The sequence below is a fragment of the Mustela nigripes genome, chromosome 9 (assembly GCF_022355385.1).
Source record: "Mustela nigripes isolate SB6536 chromosome 9, MUSNIG.SB6536, whole genome shotgun sequence".
Classification (NCBI taxonomy): Eukaryota; Metazoa; Chordata; class Mammalia; order Carnivora; family Mustelidae; genus Mustela; species Mustela nigripes.
This window is the reverse complement of record NC_081565.1, coordinates 30815355-30835575: the sequence shown is the minus strand read 5'-3', so window position 1 is coordinate 30835575 and position 20221 is coordinate 30815355. Positions and strand designations below refer to the sequence as shown.

The following is a 20221-nucleotide window of genomic DNA, read 5'->3' as shown; positions in this document are numbered from 1 at the left end:
TTCCACTGACACTAGAAATAGTCTCCTGATTTTAGCTCTTAGAATTCTCTCTTCCCTCCGCTCATTCTCAGCATTGAGTTCGCACACCCTGAGCATCTAATAAATGCTTGTTCATGAGACCAGGAAGTTGACCATGGCCCAAATGGATTATAGTGTTTCTAGTCCCAGCATTTGTAGATAAGACCTCTTTTGTGTCTCTGTCCTTTGGAACAGAAGCTGACATCTCCCCAGGGTTCCAGTTGAATTCCTACTGGGTATGCCCTTATTGATCTCATGTCATCATTATCTGTAGGCAGAATATAGGCATCTTTCTCAATGTAAAAAAAAAAAAATTTTTTTTTCAGAAAACCACTACTGATAACATTCCAACTATTTTTATTTGTTCCTAACCTCTCCAGCTGAATTAATCACCAGCTATGTGTATGTAGTGTGTATGCTATGTATAGTCAGATCATTCTATGCTCTCCATCATGAGCCATTCTTGGTTTACTTGATTGGCTACATTTTGTTGCCTCCTCCACACTGGCAGATTGTTCATAATAAAACTAGCAAACATTTACCAAGCATTTGCTTTGGGCACTGTTCAAAGTATTTTACAAGTATGATCTTTATCCTCTCATATGCACAATAATCTCAGGTACTGTTATCCCTGTTTCACAGATGAGGAAGTGGGAGCCCAGGACGGTACTTCGTTTCATCTGTAAAACCTTTCCATGTTGCTTCGATGAGGAGCAAAGATAAAATCTGTATCAAAGAGCTTTGTAATAAGTAAAGCTTAGTGTAAACATTTTACTAGGTTGCCTGCTTCAGACAGGGCTCAGTGAGTGTTTTTTGAGTGAATGAATAAATATGGTTACTGAGGGCATGATGTTTTAACAAGCTGAATCCTCAGAACAGTGTAAGCACTGCGTCTGTAAGTCATTAGTCACCCCCACGGATATATTCTTGTTTCTCTCTTTTTCTTCCCTTTTTCCCTAAATTTCAGAATCAAAATGATTGTCTGATTGAATATCTTTAAAAGGTCATGATGAATTATTCCGTAATATTTGAAATGTTATGCTCAGAAAGGTCGAGCCTTATTTTTTTATAGGAAGTACCATATAGAGATTTGTTTTTGCTGGGGATCATTTCTTTTTTCAAAGAAAAGATGACAAGAGATTTAGAGCAGGGTGCCCTCTTGAGGAAATTTTAGCACCTTACCTCTCAAAAGCTGGCCCTGGGTGCCATGAGAAAGCCAGGTGAGTGACGCCCAAATAAATAAAACATTCAAAAGTAAGAGTAACCGAATACCAGAGATCTGAGAATTAGGATGCTTAACTATTATTATCTGATAAAGCAACATTAAGAATTTTTAAACAAAAAGAAAAACCTCGGGAAGGTATTTTCTTTTCTCTCATTGACTCTATCCTTCAGGTAAGCCCCTCTGTTGTGCCAGGAGCTATGCCAAGCCCAGTGCTCCTCGTCTCTGTCTTCATGACTCTTACGGCTTGTGATGGAGATCGCAGTGAAGGGAAACAAGCAAACATGTATGTAACTACAAACTGAGCAAAAGTACTATGAAGGCAATGGGAAGGTGCTAGAATAAAACTTAACAAAACAAGCTCCCACATTAGGGTGGTCAAGGAAAACCTCCCTGAGAGGAAATAATTGAGCGGGGTCACTTCACTTTTCGGTCCATTGCCAGTCTGCCCATCTAATATAGACAGCTTGATGGGCACTTGCTTAGCCCCTGATTCTTACCTGTGGCCCAGCCCTTGAGCTGAGTTGAATCCTGTCGCTGCCCCTGTGGGTGAGCAGACAAGTCTTCATCCTTCTGCACCTCATTGTCCCTCTGGCTGATCCCCTTTGCCTAAGACATTTGTCACAATGCAGGGTGTGCTGCTTCACTGAAAGATGGCTTCTTACTAACCCTATTAGCCACTCATGGTAGAATATCAATGAGTTATAATGCTAAAAAAAAAAATACATTTCCAACAGTGTTAAGGATGTAGAAGATCTCTGAAGATGAAAAGGACAGATAACCTGACTGCCACTCTGCTTTGAACAGGGAGAGATAAGTAGGCATGAAGGAGGCACAGAACTTGATGCTACTATTGCTGTAGTTTGGTCATGTTGAACTTCAGGCTAGGTACCAAGTGAACTAGAGGCTCCAACCAGAATTGGAAATATGGGACTAGATCTCAGGAAGGAGCTCCAAAGGACTACTTTTTGAGGGTTTGGTTCTATTTCAAAGTGCCCTTACAACACACATGTGCAGTTGACCTGGAGCCCCACCGGTGTGTTTTCTAGTCCCTGTGGCTTAACTACTTTCTCCAGATAGGTTGATTCTACCAAATTGGAGGGTTTAACTGATACAGAGAATGTTCCCTGCAAGGGGACAGCCTGCAGTGACTTCTGGGTAGGTGCTTAGGTGACCAGATGAGCCTGGGACCCAGACTTTTTTTTTTTTTTTTTCAGCATAACAGTATTCATTATTTTTTTTAAAGATTTTATTTATTTATTTGACAGAGAGAAATCACAAGTAGATGGAGAGGCAGGCAGAGAGAGAGAGAGAGAGAGAGGGAAGCAGGCTCCCTGCTGAGCAGAGAGCCCGATGCGGGACTCGATTCCAGGACCCTGAGATCCTGACCTGAGCCGAAGGCAGCGGCTTAACCCACAGAGCCACCCAGGCGCCCCAGTATTCATTATTTTTGCACCACACCCAGTGCTCCATGCAATCCGTGCCCTCTATAATACCCACCCAGACTTTGAACAAGATGCCTCTGTCCCTGTTGTACCTATACATTGCTCTCTCCAAGAAAACTAACTACCTGCGCTCTGAACCAGATGACCGTGAACAAAGCATTCAGCCCCTGTGAATCTCACTCCCCTCACCTGTAAATTGGAGTTTTATATCACCACTCATTTCACAAGGTTGTTATACTTTGCATATTAATAATAGGTGATAGATATATTGGTCAGAATGAGCCGAAGCCTACCTCCTTGCTGCTACTAGATAGCAATTTGGAAAATACACCAAAAACCATGAAATGGGCAAACTCCTTTGACCCAGCAAATTGGTTTCTGATCATTTCTTCTCATGAAGAAAACTAAGAAAAACCATGGGGAAATAAAAGTACATCGTAGCATTTTCTAGAAAAGAAAATATTGGAAACAATAATAGAACAGTTTAAAAAAGGGTAATGCTTTAACCCAACGAAGCGTGGACCAGCCACCGGGTAAACTGTGTGCCCTAGAAAGTGATCGGCAGGGAAGATGGAAAGGGAAAACAATTGGCGGGGTAGTGGGATTGTAAGTATTTTTCCTTTGGGCAATTTACCTGAATATTTTTTACTCGAACGGGATAGTTAAAATATCGAAAACATTTTAAAATGTAGAAAACGTCTCGGCCCCAGACTACCTTTCTTCTTCCTGCCTCTTATTTTTTCATTTAGGGGAATTATCGCTTCATGAAGCTCCTACTCGCGCGCAGAGCAAACTGGATGCAAAAGGATCTGGAAGAGATGACCCCCCTGCACTTGACCACCCGGCACAGGAGCCCGAAGTGTCTGGCGCTCCTGCTGAAGTTCACGGCGCCTGGAGAAGTGGATACCCAGGATAAGAACAAGGTCAGGGGCTGTCCAAATTGGACGCGAATAAGAGCAGCAAGCCAATGCTTCCTTTTAGGATGTAAAACCTCAAGAAGAATTATCACTCATCACTTACTGGAACATTTTCTCGTCTTTGTACCCGCCACGGGGTGAAATACTTCACTTAAATTTGGCCCTTTTATCCTCCCACCAGCCACGTGCGGCAGGTAGTATAATCACAGACGGGGAAGATTAAAGTTCTGTCCGAGATCCAAGTGGCAGGACCAGAATTCGACCCAGGCCTACCCTCAGAGCCTACTGTTTGATAGCTAGTAGCGCTAGTTTCCGTTGGTGTTAGACTTGTGGTGGCCAAATGGCTGGGGGCAACGTAGGAGGCCCATAGTGGTTTAATGGCCTGGGCTTTAGCATCAAACTCCTTGGGTTTCAGTCTAGAAGCCACAACGGAACCCGTTCTGCACCTTTTGGGCAAATTTGCTTAACTCCTCTACGCTTCTGTTTTCTCTTATGTGAAAAGGGAATGACAGGGTTGTTGAAGATAAAGTAAGAGAACACATATAGTGTTTAACACAATGCCCAGATCTCTGATCTTCCCAGCTCTTGACTTTCACCAGCTTGTACAAGCCGGTCACTGTTTCAATCGACGCTTTCACCGCTCTTGACATGAAAAAAATACGGTGTTTAGTTAGACGAGTGCAGCAGTCCACTTCCTTTCGACCAGGCACTGAATCATGGAGCCTTGCTAACTCCGACACTCCCACGTAGTTAAAACTCTTGGGATTAAACCCACTGGGTCCACCTCCCTTTATCCCTTGATCCCTTTATTCTCACAGGTTCTTCATGTCATTTCCAGGTTTTGTTTAGTTGTTACGTAACACACCGTTCTGAAATTAACATTGACTTTATTTTGCAGTGACTATAAACTAATATTATTCCTTATTCACAGCATTTGTAGTGCTAATATTTTGCTGAAAAAGCACATTGATAAATCTACAAAGACATGTTAATCACTTGCCAAGCCACAGATGTCTTTAGGCTCTAAAATGTTCTCCCCAGTATCTTCTAGGAACTCCCTGCTATCTTCCAGTACTTGTGTACTCTTCTGTTACTGAACAGGGATGGGAAGTTACCCAGTCGGACAGATGGAAAACACATCTGCAAGATCTAGACAGGCATACAGAAGAGAGCAAGACAAAAGCCTAGAGCTGGGATTTTTGAACCGTCTAACGGGAAGGATCCGCTTTTTGTGTTTTCTTTAAATTTCCAGTGCATCACAGACCAATAATTTTATATCATATGTTAAAACTGAACAACAAAAAGAACCCCATGAGACAACACTTCACACCCCTTAGGATGGCTGTTATTACAAACACAGAAAATAACAAGCTTTGACGAAGATGTGGAGAAATCAGAACCCTGTGTTGTGCTGGTAGGAGTATAAAATGACACAGCCACTGTGAAAAACAGTGTGACAATTTCTCAAAAAAAAAAAATTAAACATGGAGCTACTCTATGATCCCACATTCTACTTCTGGGCATGTTCCCAGAAGAATCGAAATTGGGAATGTGAACGGTTATTTATACACCCATGTTTATAGCAACATTGTCACAAGAGCGGGAAGACGAACACAGCCCAAATGTCCACCGCTGGATGGTTAGAGAAACAAAGTGCAGTACGTGCAATGGAATACTGTTCAGCCTTGAAAAGGAATAAAAATCTGATACATGCTACAAAATGGATGAACTTTGAAGCCATTATGCTGAGTGAAAGGCTGGGAGGAGGTGGAAATTGAGTATCACTGTTGAATGGGCTTGGAGTTTCAGTTCAGGAAGATGAAAAAGTTCTGGGGACGGAAGGTCCTGCTGGTGGCCCAGCAGTGGGAATGTGCTTGCTACTGAATTGTACATTTAAAAACAGTTGTTACCTACAATTTGCCACAGTAAAAAATAATAATAATAATAATTACTGGAAAAAAAATTTTCAAAGATGAAGAAAATACATCCCGAACTCTGTACTGTTAGAGTCAATGAGTCTTATGTTACATTTCAGCAAATATGTTCTGAACAAACATAACATAGCAAAAGAATTACAGAAACAGCATGTGTTGTTTATTCAAAATGTGGATCTAGGGGCCTGAGCAGCTCAGTCGGTAGAGCATCCAACTCTTGATCTCGGCGTAGTGAGTTCAAGCCCCATCTTGGGCATGGAGCCTACTAAAAATATAAATAAAAAGAAGGGAGGGACAGAGGGAGGGAAAGAAAAAATGTGGCTATAGGAAATTATTTGCTATTTACATTTGTGACTGCTTTGTTCTGTAATCATTACTACATAAAAAGTAATGAGTAACTCTTCATATTAAATGCCTATAGGTACACTTTCTGTGAATACCACTTTTGTTAACATTTAAAGTTCTCAGTGTAGCAAGTGAGCTTGGTTCCTACTGTTTAAATGATCTGATTCTAGACTGAATTGATGATGCTGCTATTCGTAAGGGATAATGTACAGCACAACCATTTCTGTTTTCCCTCAGTAACTCTTCTAGTAGGGAAATCTTCCTATGGTTTATTGATGAGAACAGCAGAGGGGATTACAAAGCAATGCCAACAAGTTCAGGATGTTCTTTTTGTAAAATAAATTTTATTTATGGAACATTTTATTTAATTTTTATTTAGTAAGCCCCACACCCCACATGGGGCTCGAACTCATGACCCTGAGATCAAGAGTTACATTCTCTTCCAACTGAGTCAACCAAGTACCCCATCAAGATGTTCATTTTCAACTTCTATCTAAAATAAAGCAAGTGTTGCTGTATTCTCAACATGTATCTGCACATCAGTAGTAGGTATAAGAATTTATCCTGTAAATTGAGAGTTAAATTTAAATTTGTACTTTGATGTAAGAAATGGATTCCAGATCCGTGATTTCCTGTGCATGGAGATCTTCTTTTTGATAGATATTGAAATTCAAAACATTCTATCAAATTCTTAGAGTGCTTGGTGTAATATCAAAATCGCCACTTGCTTTGTTGATAATTATTCATAAACTACTGGGCTGCTTTTCTTTTTCTCAGTATTATTAATCTCATTGTTTAGTACCTAATGACCTAAGTGCCTATCGTGAATAAGAGGTCAGATTCCGGACTCAGGCTGCTAGGGTTAAAATCTCAGCTGGAGATTATGTTGGAGATTACTACCTTTATGTCCCTGAGCAGATTACCCCTCCTCCTGGGGCTCCATTTTCTCATCAGTCACATGCAACTTCCAGAGTACTAACCTCCCAGAGTTGTCCTGATGGCTGTCGACGGTTACATACATAAAGCTCTTACAACAGTGCCTTGTCACACAATGAAAGCTTGGGAAAAGTTTGTTGTGTTGTTACTGTTACTCTGTTACTATTGTTTTTTGAAGACTCTCAATTTTGCAGCAAACAGCTCTGCACTGGAGTGCTTACTACAACAACCCTGAGCACGTCAAGCTGCTTATCAAGCATGACTCCAACATTGGGATTCCTGATGTGGAAGGCAAGATCCCTCTTCACTGGGCAGCCAACCACAAGGATCCAAGCGCCGTTCATACAGTGCGATGCATTCTGGTGAGTACGGTGGTGGTGCCGGAACTTTCCATGGAACAGTTTTTTATTATGAAATAGCCAATATACAAAAGCAGATACATGACACTCAAATTATGAAGCAAAAGAAATCCAGCAAACATGTGAACCCATCACACAAGAAATACAACATCTTAGCGCTGCTATTTAAGGTCACAGAATTTCCTGTGTGCCAATTTCTTTTTTACCTTTTTTCAAACATTTTTAAAAGATTTTATTTATTTATTTGACAGATATCACAAGTAGGCAGAGAGGCAGGCAGGGGAATGGGGAGGAAGCAGGCTCCCTGCTGAGCAGAGAGCCCGATTCGGGGCTCCATCCCAGGACCCTGAGATCATGACCTGAGCCAAAGGCGGAGGCTTAACCCACCAAGCCACCCAGGTGCCCCTAATTTCTTTTTTTAAAGATTTACTTAATTATTTGACAGAGGGAGAGAGAGAGAGAGAGAGCAGGGAGTGAGGGGGCAGAGGGTGAGGGAGAAAGTGTCCCACACAGACTCCATGCTGAGCGCAGAGCCCCACTGGAGCTCACTCTCAAGGACCTGAGCTGAAACCAAGTCAGACACCACCCACTGCACCACGCAGGCGCCCCTCCTGTGTGCCAGTTTCCAAACATTCTCTTCCCTGGGTCTTGCTTGCTCTGTTCCCCATCAACCACTTCCCTGAATTTGTGTTCATCATCCCCCGACTTTGTTTCATACTTGTGCTTATTAAATACTGCATGGAAATAGCATTTGTAAAATACTCGTACGATATAAAGAATATGGAAACCACAAATAGTCATGTACTCATCCCTGAGTTTTGGTTTTTGTTTTTGTTTTTGAGAGAGGGTGAGCATGTGCACGGGGAGCAGGGAAAGGGCAGAGGAGCTTAAGGAGCTCCATGCTGGGTGTGGAGCCTGACGCAGGGCTCGATCTCATGACCCTAGATCATGACCTGAGCCAAAATCAAGAATCCCATGCTTAACTGACTGAGCCACCCAGTCGCCCCACATCTCTGAGTTTAAGAGTGAATACGTTTCTGTTACCTTTGAAGCTTCCTGGGTACCTCCCAGCGCCATTCTATTCTCCCCTTTCTGAGAGTCAGCCACTATCCTCAATTCCATGTTTATCATTCCTGATTTTCATTATAGTTTTACCACATATATTCATATCCCGAAACAATATATCGTTTCATTTTGAATGTTTTTGACTTTTGTATACATGGAATCACATTGAATGTATTCTTTTGCAACATGCTTTTCTTGCTCAGTATTAGGCTGGTGATTTCATCTATGCTGTGTATAACTGTAATATATCTTTTTTACTGTTACATAGTACTCCATTCTATGAATAAGGCACACATTATTCAGTTACTCATAGACCTTTGGAACTATTTCTGGTTCTTCGCTATTTAAAAATAGTGCTGCTTTGGAGCATGTGGGTGACTCAGTGGGTGAAGTGTGGGATTCATTGATTTTGGCTCAGGTTATGATCTCAGGGTGGTAAGATCGAGCCCCTAGAGTGACTCTGCACTCTGCAGGGAGCCTGCTTGTAGATTCTCTCCCTCTGCCCCTTCCCACACCAGCATGGACTCTCTCTTCCTCTCTCTCAAATAAATAAATCAGTTTTTTTTAAAAATAGTGCTGCTTTGAACTTTTTTTAAAATAATTTTTTATTTTTTATAAACATATAATATATTTTTATCCCTCTGGGTACAGGTATGTGAATCAGCAGGTTTACACACTTCACAGCACTCACCATATGAACTTTTTTTTTTTTTTTTTTTTTGAGTGAGTCTACAACCAGCATGGGGCTTGAACTCATGACCCTGAGATCAAGCTTTGCATACTCTACTGACTGAGCAAGCCATTTGCCCCTGAACTTTTTTTTTTTAGCATGTCTAGGATATATATGTAATTGGTTATTGCAGGTGAATAGAAATGCAGTTGATATTTTTTATTCATTAGCATATGCATCTAATAAGCTTGCTATACTTTTTATTAATTTTGAATTTTTTTTTAAGATTTTATTTATTTGACAGAGATCACAAGTAGGCGGGGGGTAGGGGAGCAGGCTTTCCGCTGAGCAGAGAGCTGATGCCAGGCTCGACCCCAGGACCTTGGGGATCATGACCTGAGCCAAAGGCAGAGGCTTTAACCCACTGAGCCACCCAGGCGCCCCTAATTTTGAATTTTTATCAGTGGACTCTTTGAGCTTTCTAATCACTCCTTACATTCCAGTTTACAAGCTATGGTAGTCTAATATTTAGCCCTATCCATTTATAACACACAAATTTAACTTTAAAAGATACAATTATTTTGTATATGCACTGATTACTTCTCAACTCTTTTAGGCTATTATTTTGCTTCTTTTTGCCTTTCATTGTTCCTCTGGAGGAGTCGGTTATTGGTCTAATTGTCTTACTTTACAGATGATCTATCTTTTCTCTCAGACCACTTTTATATTCTTCTCTGTGTGGTATCCTGCAGTCTCACTCCAGTGTGGCTTGGGATGGGGCTTTTTTTTTTTTTTGGTCCTGTTTTGTGTATACTCTGCATGTCAGTTCTGGAAAATATATAGCTATTATCTCTTTAAATATTCCCTCTCTTTCATTCTCTATACCCCTGCCTTTAGGGTCCCAGTTACACGTATTTTAGACCTTTTCATTTATTATCCATGTCTCCTGTCTTCTATAATCCACGCTCTCCTCTCTCTTGCTGTGCTCTGGATTAGGACCGCAGATGTGCCTTCCTGTTGACCAAGCCTTCCCTCCACCGAGTCCACTCCCTTGTTTGTCTTCTTCATTGGGCCTCTAACCCTAGTGATTATATTGTTAAATCTACAAGTTCTACCTGGGGGGCGCCTGGGGGGCTCAGGTCCCCAGGCTCCTAGGATCAAGCCCAGCATCGAGATTCCCTGCTCAGCGGGGGGCCTGCTTCTCCCTCTCCCTCTGTCTGCTGCCTCTCCCCCTGTTTGTGGCTTCCTCTCGCTCTGTCACATAAATACAATCTTTAAAAAAAATTTAAAAACTAAAAGGTTTCCTTGTTTTGTTTTTCTCATGTCTGCCTCGTCTTTTTGATAGTTTTTGTTCCTTGCTCACCTTTTATTTCATTTTTTATTTTCTTCCATGCTTTTTAGATAGTTATTTTATATTCTTTATGTGTCAGTCTCATTATCTGAAATCCTTAGAGAGTACTTGTCACTCATAATATCTTATTTCCTCACAGATTTGGCTTCCTCCTCCCCCTTATAAACACATCTTAGTCCTTGGGAGACCCAAAGGTCCAAAATACCACCATGGTAAAATTATGCATCTCTTTTTTGAGGTGTTTATAATACCTTACATGCACAGATTTTTTTTTCTTTAACTGGGAGCTGATTTATTTAGATAAATGACTCTACTTCATTTTGCTATTAGGCCCTCTGAACTATTCTTTATATATATATACATATATATGTATATATATATATAATTTTTTACTTTCATGCACCGGTTTTATAAAATAGGGTGACTATACAGGCAGCTCTAAACCTGGAGTGGCCCTTTGGAGAGTTCTCACATTGAGGCAGGACCTCTTGGCTTTGCATATGACCTGATCTGGGCAGGAATACGACCTTGTGGGCGGCAGCTGTCTCTAGCTGAAGCAGCCGCAGAGCTCTCATCTGCCTGCGGCACTCATAGAGGCTGGGGAAGAAGCCCTTTATTCTCGAAAGGGGACCTAACCAGTGGCTACAAAGACCTCATAGAAAAAAAACGAGTAAATGTGAACTGTTGATTTAAACAGGACAGCCTATAAACATATGATAAATCCCAACCTCATTCATAAAACAAATACAAATTAAAACATCAGCAAAATGCTTTCCACACCTACAAGGGAAGCAATGTAGTAAGCTTGATATAATACCAAGGGGTGAATTTGTGCCGGCATGTTGCCAGCATGTGGGGAGATAAAAACTTTTACACATTGTCATGGATGTGTTAATGAGGGTAACCATTTGGAGAGCAGTTTAATAATACCTAGCTGAAAATATAAATATCCTCCTTCTACCCAGCAATTCCCCTGCTAGGTGTCTGGGCTAGAGAAAAATCTCACACGTGGGCTACAGGGAGACCTGTAAAGAAAGCATGTTCAATGCAGCGTTATTGTTAATAATAGAAAAATGTAAATAACCTAACTGTCCTTCAGTAGGAGAAGGGGTAATTAAGTTGTGGTTTAACAAAAGAACTAGTATCAACATAAATACCCAGAAGTATAGCATTGAAAGAAAAAATTGCCAAAAGATATACAGAGTATAAATTCAAAGGTATAAATATTGAAAGCATACATACATAAATAACGTGTTGTTATGGATGTACAGATACATAACAGAAGTACAAAACATGCAGCTTCAGCTGAACCCATAGCATATAGCATATAGCATATCTTAGACAAGATATTGACAACTGTTTAATCTGGATAATCAGTACTGGTGTTTATTGTTTCTTTTCTGCATTTTTTTAGGGTTAAACATTACCAGTTCTTAAAGATTTAGAATGTATGCTTTTTTTCTTGAATTTTACCACTTTGTGCTAAGAGAGAATATACAAGTTTAGAAAATCGCCCAGTTACTACATATGTCCAGTGTGATTTATTGAGGATTCCATATGTGTCTAACATCTCCGATTCCTTAAAAATAGGATGCTGCTCCCACGGAGTCTTTACTGAACTGGCAAGACTACGAGGGTCGGACCCCCCTTCACTTTGCAGTCGCTGATGGGAATGTGACAGTGGTTGATGTCTTGACCTCCTATGAAAGCTGCAATATAACATCTTATGATAACTTATTTCGAACCCCACTTCACTGGGCAGCTTTGCTAGGTGAGTTAACTGTGAATCAAAGGATCAACGGTAAGAGGAACTACACGCATACAAGAAACTTTGCATGGCTTCCCTTACCCCATCAGCTCCCACCTCCCATTTAATTATTTTAATTTTCAGTTGATATGCGGCATCTCATACTTAAATCTCTCTGTTTTATGCTTAAATTTTAGGACTACAGATACATTCTCTGTTATATGTTGGTTTTAATTTCAACATAATGTCTTAACATGTTTTCATTTGTATTTTAAAAGGAACGCACATTTGGGTGCCTGGGTGGCTCAGTCAGTTAAGCATCTGCCTTTGGCTCAGGTCATGATCCCAGGGTCCTGGGATTGAGCCCCACACTGGACTCCTTGCTCTGCAGGGAGCCTGCTTCTCCCTCTGCCTGCCAGTCCCCTTGCTTGTGCGCGCTCTCTCTCTGTCAAATAAATAAATAATAAAATAAAATAAAAGTCATCCACATTCATCAACAAATGTCAATATAAAATAATCTTCTCTTCACATTCAATGCCTATGTGTTTAGGAAGGGACTTTAATTTTATGTTTGTACAAATACTATAATATGTTATTTGTTTTCTTCATATTTTCCCAGTAAGCCTTTTACTTAACCTTTTTGGGTCTCTCTCTGTCACATGAAAGAGTGTAAATATGATTTTGCAGGGGACACAGTCTGAGAGCCTTTCTCTTTTAGTGAAGGAGATTTAGCCGTTAATAGTCACTGTTATGAGCGCCTGGGTGGCTCAGTTGGTTAAGCAACTGCCTTCGGCTCAGGTCATGATCCTGGAGTCCCATAGAATGGAGTCCTGCATGGGGCTCCCTGCTCAGTGGGAGTCTGCTTCTCCCTCGGCCTCTCCCCCGACTTGTCTTGTACTCTTAACTCTCTCTCTCTTTTTCATTCTCTCCCTTTCAAATAAATAAAGTCTTAAAAAAAAAAAAAAAACACCCTCACTGTTATAAGGTATATAATTTGGTCTTTTTTGAGTATTTTGAGTATTTTTGGTGGTTTTTGAGTATTATTGGTGGGTTTTTTTCTTCTTAATTTGGGTCCCCCCCAAAACTTCCTTTGTTTTCTGCCTTTTGGTATATAGATTAGGTTTGTTGTTCTTTAGTTTTGAATCGCCTATTGTTTTAGGAGGCTTTTATTTTTTTTATTTTTATTTATTTATTTTAAAGAGGCTGCAAGGTCTTCCAGAGACTTGAGGTTTTGTTGTTGTTGTTGTTTTAAGATTTTATTTATTTATTTGACAGAGACATAGTGCGAGAGGGAACACAAACAGAGGGAGTGGGAGAGGAGGAAGCAGGCTTCCAGCCAAGCAGGGAGCCCAATGTGGGGCTCAATCCCAGGACCCTGGGATCATGACCTGAGCCAAAGGCAGACACTTAACGACTGAGCCACCCAGGTGTCCCTAGGAGGGTTTTTAGATTCTACTTTAAAATTCATCAAAAACTTTTAAAAACCTGAGTTTTTGTGTTAAAAGCAAAAGTACATCTACTGATTTCCACTTAGCACCCTTTTCCTTATCATTTTTTTAGTATTTGTTAATATAATCTGAAGTTTTTCCCAGTTATTATTATGGACTTAGTTTTTAGATTACACACTGTATCTTTCTAAAATACTTTTGCATTTGCATTCAGTTTTATTGTCAGATTTAAAATTATTATTTAGATCTCATTTCAATATGCAGTGTCTTCCCCTCTTTCTTTTCCTTGGCATCCTAAGAGGACTTCCCAAATTTGTCTCCATATCAGTACCTTGACTTCATTCCGTAAGTACTGCTTTCTTTCTGCCCATCATCGATTGTATTTTAGGTTGTATTTTGATTTCCTTCTCTCATCCAAATTTCTTTGTATCTCGACTTATTTCCTTTTCCCCGCCTTCCATCACCTTTTCATTTCGGATTATGTCCTTTTTAGGATATCCTGTTTCATTTCATAGAGCCCATCTCTTTGCACAAGTCAAGGATGCCAGATGGTTTCCTGAAATTTTCCTCTGGATCCTTCTCTCGATCATCTTCTGAGGTACACGCTTCATCTTTGCAATGATGTTCCTTTTTCCCTGCCCCATAGTGTGTTTTCATATGACCTTTACTGAATTTTTCTCTTCACCTTTCCAACAAGATGGCATGTGTCCCAACAGCCTGCCTGTGGTCCTCCTCTTTGCCCATCTCCAGGAATCACAGCTCAGATCATGTGTGGGAGCCGGTCGAGGAGCATGACTCCCCCTCAGATTCCCTTTTTCTGCCTGGTTTTCATGCAGTGCGTCCTTGTTCTGCTGATGGAATCTTCATCGCCCAGGTCCCCACTGGGCTGAGGCAGTAGAATGCCTGAAATTTAGGTTTCCCAAATCTGCTGTTTTCGGGTTTGTTCATTCTTTGATCCTCCCTACAGCCCCTCACTTGTGGAAACCACAACCTCTTGAATGAATACACCGCGGGCTGTTTCCTCTGCCACCACCTCATCATTCCTGCCACGTGCTTCCTTGGACTTGAAATCACTGCCTAGATGTGAAAAAAGTGGAGGGGGGTGGGCAGAAGGGGTTGGGAGGAGGCGGCAGAGATCACAGGAGAATGTATGGTAGCGCAACCTCCTGAACCTCGGAAGAGAACAGTGGCGCGGTGCAACCTGGAAACTGGGGACAGTGACGGCTGTCAGGGGCCGGCTTCCCACCTGTTCTGTGGGCAGTGTCGTAAGGTGAAGCCACGAAATGCACTGAGCTGATACCTGGTGCAGCTTCTCCTCACTCTAGCAATTATAATGATTGTCATTTCCTTTCTGATTGAAGCATTAAGATTTTAGTGTTGTGTTTGCCTTTGTTCTACATTAGCATAGTATTTTAGTGAGAAGTTAGAAGAGGCTGTACTAGGGGCTGCTATTCAGAAAATTTCCCTTTAAAGAGATTATAAATTAAGTGGTCCTTTAACGTGCTCAGTCCTTGTTGTGTCTGCTCTCAGGCCACGCACAGATCGTCCATCTCCTTTTAGAAAGAAATAAGTCTGGAACCATCCCATCAGACAGCCAAGGAGCAACACCCTTGCACTATGCAGCTCAGAGTAACTTTGCCGTAAGTAAAACATGACAGTTCTCTTTTTTCTTAATTAAGTTTTTATTCGGACACCGTTCTAGATTCGTACACAGCCGTAAGAAATAAAACAACGAGATTCCATGTACCCGTCACCCGGTTTACCCCTAGGGGAACATCTTGCAAAAGTATGAAACAGTATCATAAACAGGAAATTGGCATCCCTACAATCCACTGATCTTATCCAAATCTCAGTTTTGCACGTACTCATTTCTGTGTTTGTGTCCCAATTATATCTTAACAGTTGCTCACACCGTTAACTCTGGCTGAGATGCAAGGGTTAGTCTTCCTCTTTGTAAAGTTGTTAGTCATAGGAAATTGTAAGACCGTTTTATATTGGCTGTTCAGTGTAACATTTTGTTCTGTGTAAGTATATTTCCATTTCTGGTTAATTTTATGGCACTAACATTTTATATGCGCTGTGTTCAGCTCTCTGTAATTGTCCTGAAAGCAATATGGCAAAGCCTTAGAACGGGTCCCACCTTGCCTGGTGCCCTGACTCTCCTCTTGGCCGGCTGGATGACCTGGCCCAAGGTTTTTTACCTCTCCAGTCTCAGTTTCTTCATATGTAAGATGAGGATAATTATATCTTTTCCTTCAGGATTGTTGTAAGAATTACAGAAAATTTGTGACCAGTGCCTAGTGTAGTTCTTGGTACAGATCAGGTATGCAAGAAATGCCATGCATTCTCACTATTGCTAGTGCTAATGATTTTATACATTATACAGCTGAGAAAGCAAAAATATGAATTATTATTTCCAAAGATACTGAATATGGCTAATTCTTCCCTTGCCACCCCTTATGTAGTTTACAGAGCATTTTCTAATGCATTATGTCATTGCTTCTAGCCAGCAATATGTAATGGCTAGGCTGCTTCAGCTCTCTGAGTAAGTGGCCACCAAGAACTACAGACTCACCCAAAGATGCACACGTCAAAACAGTCCAAGTTGATTCTATGCCTTCTGTGTGGGTGTGTGCAGTGAAAACTTTGGTTTCATTAAATTATAAGAATGCTGTCATCAGCAGAGCATAATTGCATCTTCCTGACCTCCCCAATGCATCACTGAATACGTCAAATACTCAGATTGCTAAAATATCTTATTTTCCCAACTTTCTTTCTCTCTGGTACCCTAGAGCAACCTTCCTTCTTGACATTTCTAAAACTTTATCACCCAGACTTCTGGTAAACCATTTTCTTCTACTGTCTCCCATCATTCTATTATATCAGACCCTTTCTTGCTCCAGATAGATAAGAAATTCACTGGCCCACCCTCATCAACCTGTGGAAATCAGAATTCAATTCATACCTCAATACAAGCCAGCGAAAGGACGTGGTTTCCCTAATTTACAGAGGAAGAAGCCAACGTTTCAAGAGATTAATCAACTTGCCCAAGATCTTGAATTCAAGTCTTGGGCTCCAAATTTAACACATGCACAGATACTAGCAATTAAGTCACTAAGGCTGTTGGGAGTAAAAAGGAATGACAGAACATTATGGATGTTTATTCAAAAAAATACTTACTCTGTATAATCTGCCGACTACAGAGATGATTTTTTTCAGTAATTCTGCAAATCTTCTAAGCTCAGTTTCAAGTCCCTTGATCTTCTTGGACTCTGTTCACTCTCAAGAGGCTACAATTCCCTGTTAAGAAAACAGCAACAACGAGACCCACAAAAACTTCTGCAAACACTCATCGTTAAGAAAACATACTCAACAAGGGGTGCCTGGGTGGCTCATTGGGTTAAAGCCTCTGCCTTTGGCTCAGGTCATGATCCCAGGGTCCTGGGATGGAGCCCTGCATCGGGCTCTCTGCTCAGCAGGGAGCCTGCTTCCTCCTCTCTCTCTGCCTGTCTCTCTGCCTACTTGTGATCTCTGTCAAATAAATAAATAAAATCATTAAAAAAAAGAAAATATACCCAATTAAAAAAATTTACAAATTAGTAAAAAGCAAACAAACCAGAACATTACCAACTTTTTAAAAATATAACTTATTATTTCTTTTTTTTTTAAAGATTTTATTTATTTATTTGACAGAGCGAAATCACAAGTAGGCAGAGAGGCAGGCAAAGAGAGGGAGGAGGAAGCAGGCTCCCCGCCAAGCAGAGAGCCCGATATGGGACTTGATCCCAGGATCCTGAGATCATGACCTGAGCCAAAGGCAGAGGCTTAACCCACTGAGCCACCCAGGCGCCCTATTATTTCTTAAATTATGATAACGTTTCTATCATAATCAACAAGTCCAATGTAGTGGATACTCTTAGTTATCAGCTTCTAAAATCCATGTGTTTATTCGAATTTAGCATGGACTAGGCATATACCCTAGATCCCAGGAGCATGACATTGTAATGCCTCTGCAGCTCAACAATGAGTTTTAAGACTAGGAAGCAGTGTGTACAGTGGAAATTGTGCTGTGACTGAGCTCTGAGTTTTACTCCTATATCTGCCACCGATGTTTGTATGACCTTGAACCTAAATTTCTTCATCTGGAAAAAGAAGGGTTGCATGAGGCGAGTCCTTGAATTTCTTCCTGCTTTAGAGTACTGAGCACCAACATTTGACATGTCTTTGGCCAGTTCACAGCATCCAGAATTTTCCTTTTTCTGAAAGAAAGCAGGAGCTCTATCCAAGCAGGAGTTACTATGATCACCCTAAAAGTTTGTAAGCATCTGAGGCTCAAGGAAGGAAACAATTTAAAATGCTGTGAATATTAGCCGCCATTAAAACTGTTAGGCACTCTTATCAACGATAGCCAAATTTCACAAAGAGCCCAAAGTGTCTATCGACTGATGAATGGATAAAGGAGATGAGGCAAGAGCATGTGACAGAGCATTACTGAGCCATGAAAAAGGATGAGATCTTGCCTTTTGCAACAACATGGATGGAGCCAAACAGTATTATGCTAAGTGAGATAAGACAGTCAAAGAAAGACAGATATCATATGATTTCACTCATGTGTAGAATTTAAGAAAGAAAACAGATGAACATAAGGGAAAAAAAGAGAGAGAGAGGCAAACCATAAAACAGACTCTTCACTATAAAGAATAAGCTGAGGGTTGCCAGAGGTGAGGTGGGGGGTTGGATGGGCTAAATGGGTTGATTGGGGTTAAGGAGGGCACTTGTGATGACTAACGGGTGTTGTATATAAATGATGAGTCACTAAATTCTACTGAAACTAATATACTATATGTTAACTAGCTGGAATGCAAATAAAAACTTGGAACTAAAAAACAAAATAAGACAACAAAATTGTCAGGTACTATTAGAATTACTGTGGGTCCTAATTTTTGTGTGATTCCATAGAGGAAGGACCTTGTATACAGGAATTGCTAAATAAATATTTGTTTAAATGAATCGAACACTGCATTTCTCAGTAGTCAATCATCGTTATTAACGATAATGCAATAAATGCATTAAATAAATAGTTAAATTTATAATAATGTAATAAATGCATTAAATATTTTTTACATTATAGTAACAAAACCACGAGAGAATGTATTAACCTCCTCTATAGGCATGGCTGAGTATACAGGTCTCTGCATGGAATGTCCAAGAAAACCTATAGTTTATTGTTGCTTATGATACTGAATACTTGTTAGTCTTTTAACTGTCATAAAATTTTAAAATTTGATTGGGGATGATCATTCTCAATTATGAGGATGTTGAATTAGGGTGTTAGGTTATGTGTTTGAGATGCATGGAAACTAATACTAATATACAAAGAAAGAGGATTGTTACTTTCAATGGAAATTGTAGTTTCATTATTCATAAAAAGATAATTTCATTTGATTCAAAAGCAGGGAAAAATATTTTGTGTCTTAGTGGAAGTCACATATACCACTAGCTTTATAACCATAGAAAATGCCACCTTCTTGTCTCAATTTTTTTAATGAAGTTTTCTTACAGGAAACAGTTAAAGTATTTTTAAAACATCCTTCAGTGAAAGATGATTCAGACCTCGAAGGAAGAACATCCTTTATGTGGGCTGCTGGAAAAGGCAGTGATGATGTCCTTAGGACTATGCTGAGTTTAAAATCTGACATTGATATTAACATGGCAGACAAGTATGGAGGTACAGGTAAGAACCGGCAGACGCTTTTGGTTTGCTTTCTTTCGGGTTCCAAAGTGGATAGGTGCCCTAAAACTTTACAGTAGTGCCTAAAATCAGTAGTGCCTGAAATCATTGTTCCTGTTCTAATATTGTTTAACTTGCAATTGTACTTGTTAAGTTGCAGCTATCAGGATATCACTCCAAAGGTTTTATTTCCTCCAAGTTCGATAGCTAAATTTAACTTGTGTTTCCACCAGATGAATGGTGGCATTTGGTTTAAAACTCTGGTTGCTCCTGGTTGTTATATGCAACTGATGAATCACAAAACTCTACGTCTGAAAATAATAATATGATATATGTTAATTAATTTATTTTAAATAAAAAATTAAAAAAAAACAAAAACAAAATCTCTGCTTGCTCTTGGGATGCCTGGGTGGCTCAGTTGGTTAAGCATCTGACTTTTGGTTTTACCAGAGATCATGATCTCAAGATCCTGGGATCAAGCCCTGCATCAGGCTTCCCATGGAGATTCTTTCTCTCTCCCTCCCTCAACTTGCTCTTTCTCTCTCTCTCTTTTAAAAATAGATAAATAAATCTTTTTAAAAAATAAAACTCTCAATACTCCTTAGACATGATTATAAGAACTCTTCTTATTTATCTTTGTGTAAAAAAAACCATAAGCCTGTACTTAAAACTATGTATATTTAGTAGTTATCAATTATATTTTCAAAAATGTAGAATCATATTTTAAGGAATAACATATCTAAGTATGTTCTCACCATTCTCATTTAATGTGCTCTTTTCTCAGATCTGAAGAACATTCCTTCCTCCCAAATCTCCCATTTTAGAGATGAGCCCCCATGACTCTTGAAGCTTCATAGCTTCGCGTTAGATTTGCATCAAAGGCCCTCATAGATGCTTCTTTCTTTCTTTTTCTAATAAGAGAGCACTTTGTGCATTGGTTAATAAGGTATGAATTTTTTAGCTTTCATTGTCAACTTGGAAGTCCCTACCTCATATCCTAATTGCAAGTCTGAAAAAGAAAGACGATCACACA

The 20221-nt window shown here is 40.1% G+C and overlaps 1 protein-coding gene across 1 annotated transcript in view; it reads left to right on the top strand.

Annotated features, from left to right (window-relative positions):
- The window catches only part of INVS (inversin), a 165677-nt gene that overhangs the window by 73473 nt on the left and 71983 nt on the right, over positions 1-20221 (top strand). Inside the window, exons 4-8 of the mRNA XM_059411193.1 lie at positions 3435-3608; positions 7012-7179; positions 11853-12033; positions 14988-15097; positions 19020-19191. Of these exons, the coding sequence (XP_059267176.1) occupies positions 3435-3608; positions 7012-7179; positions 11853-12033; positions 14988-15097; positions 19020-19191 (805 nt within the window). The remainder of the gene's footprint in view (positions 1-3434; positions 3609-7011; positions 7180-11852; positions 12034-14987; positions 15098-19019; positions 19192-20221) is intronic.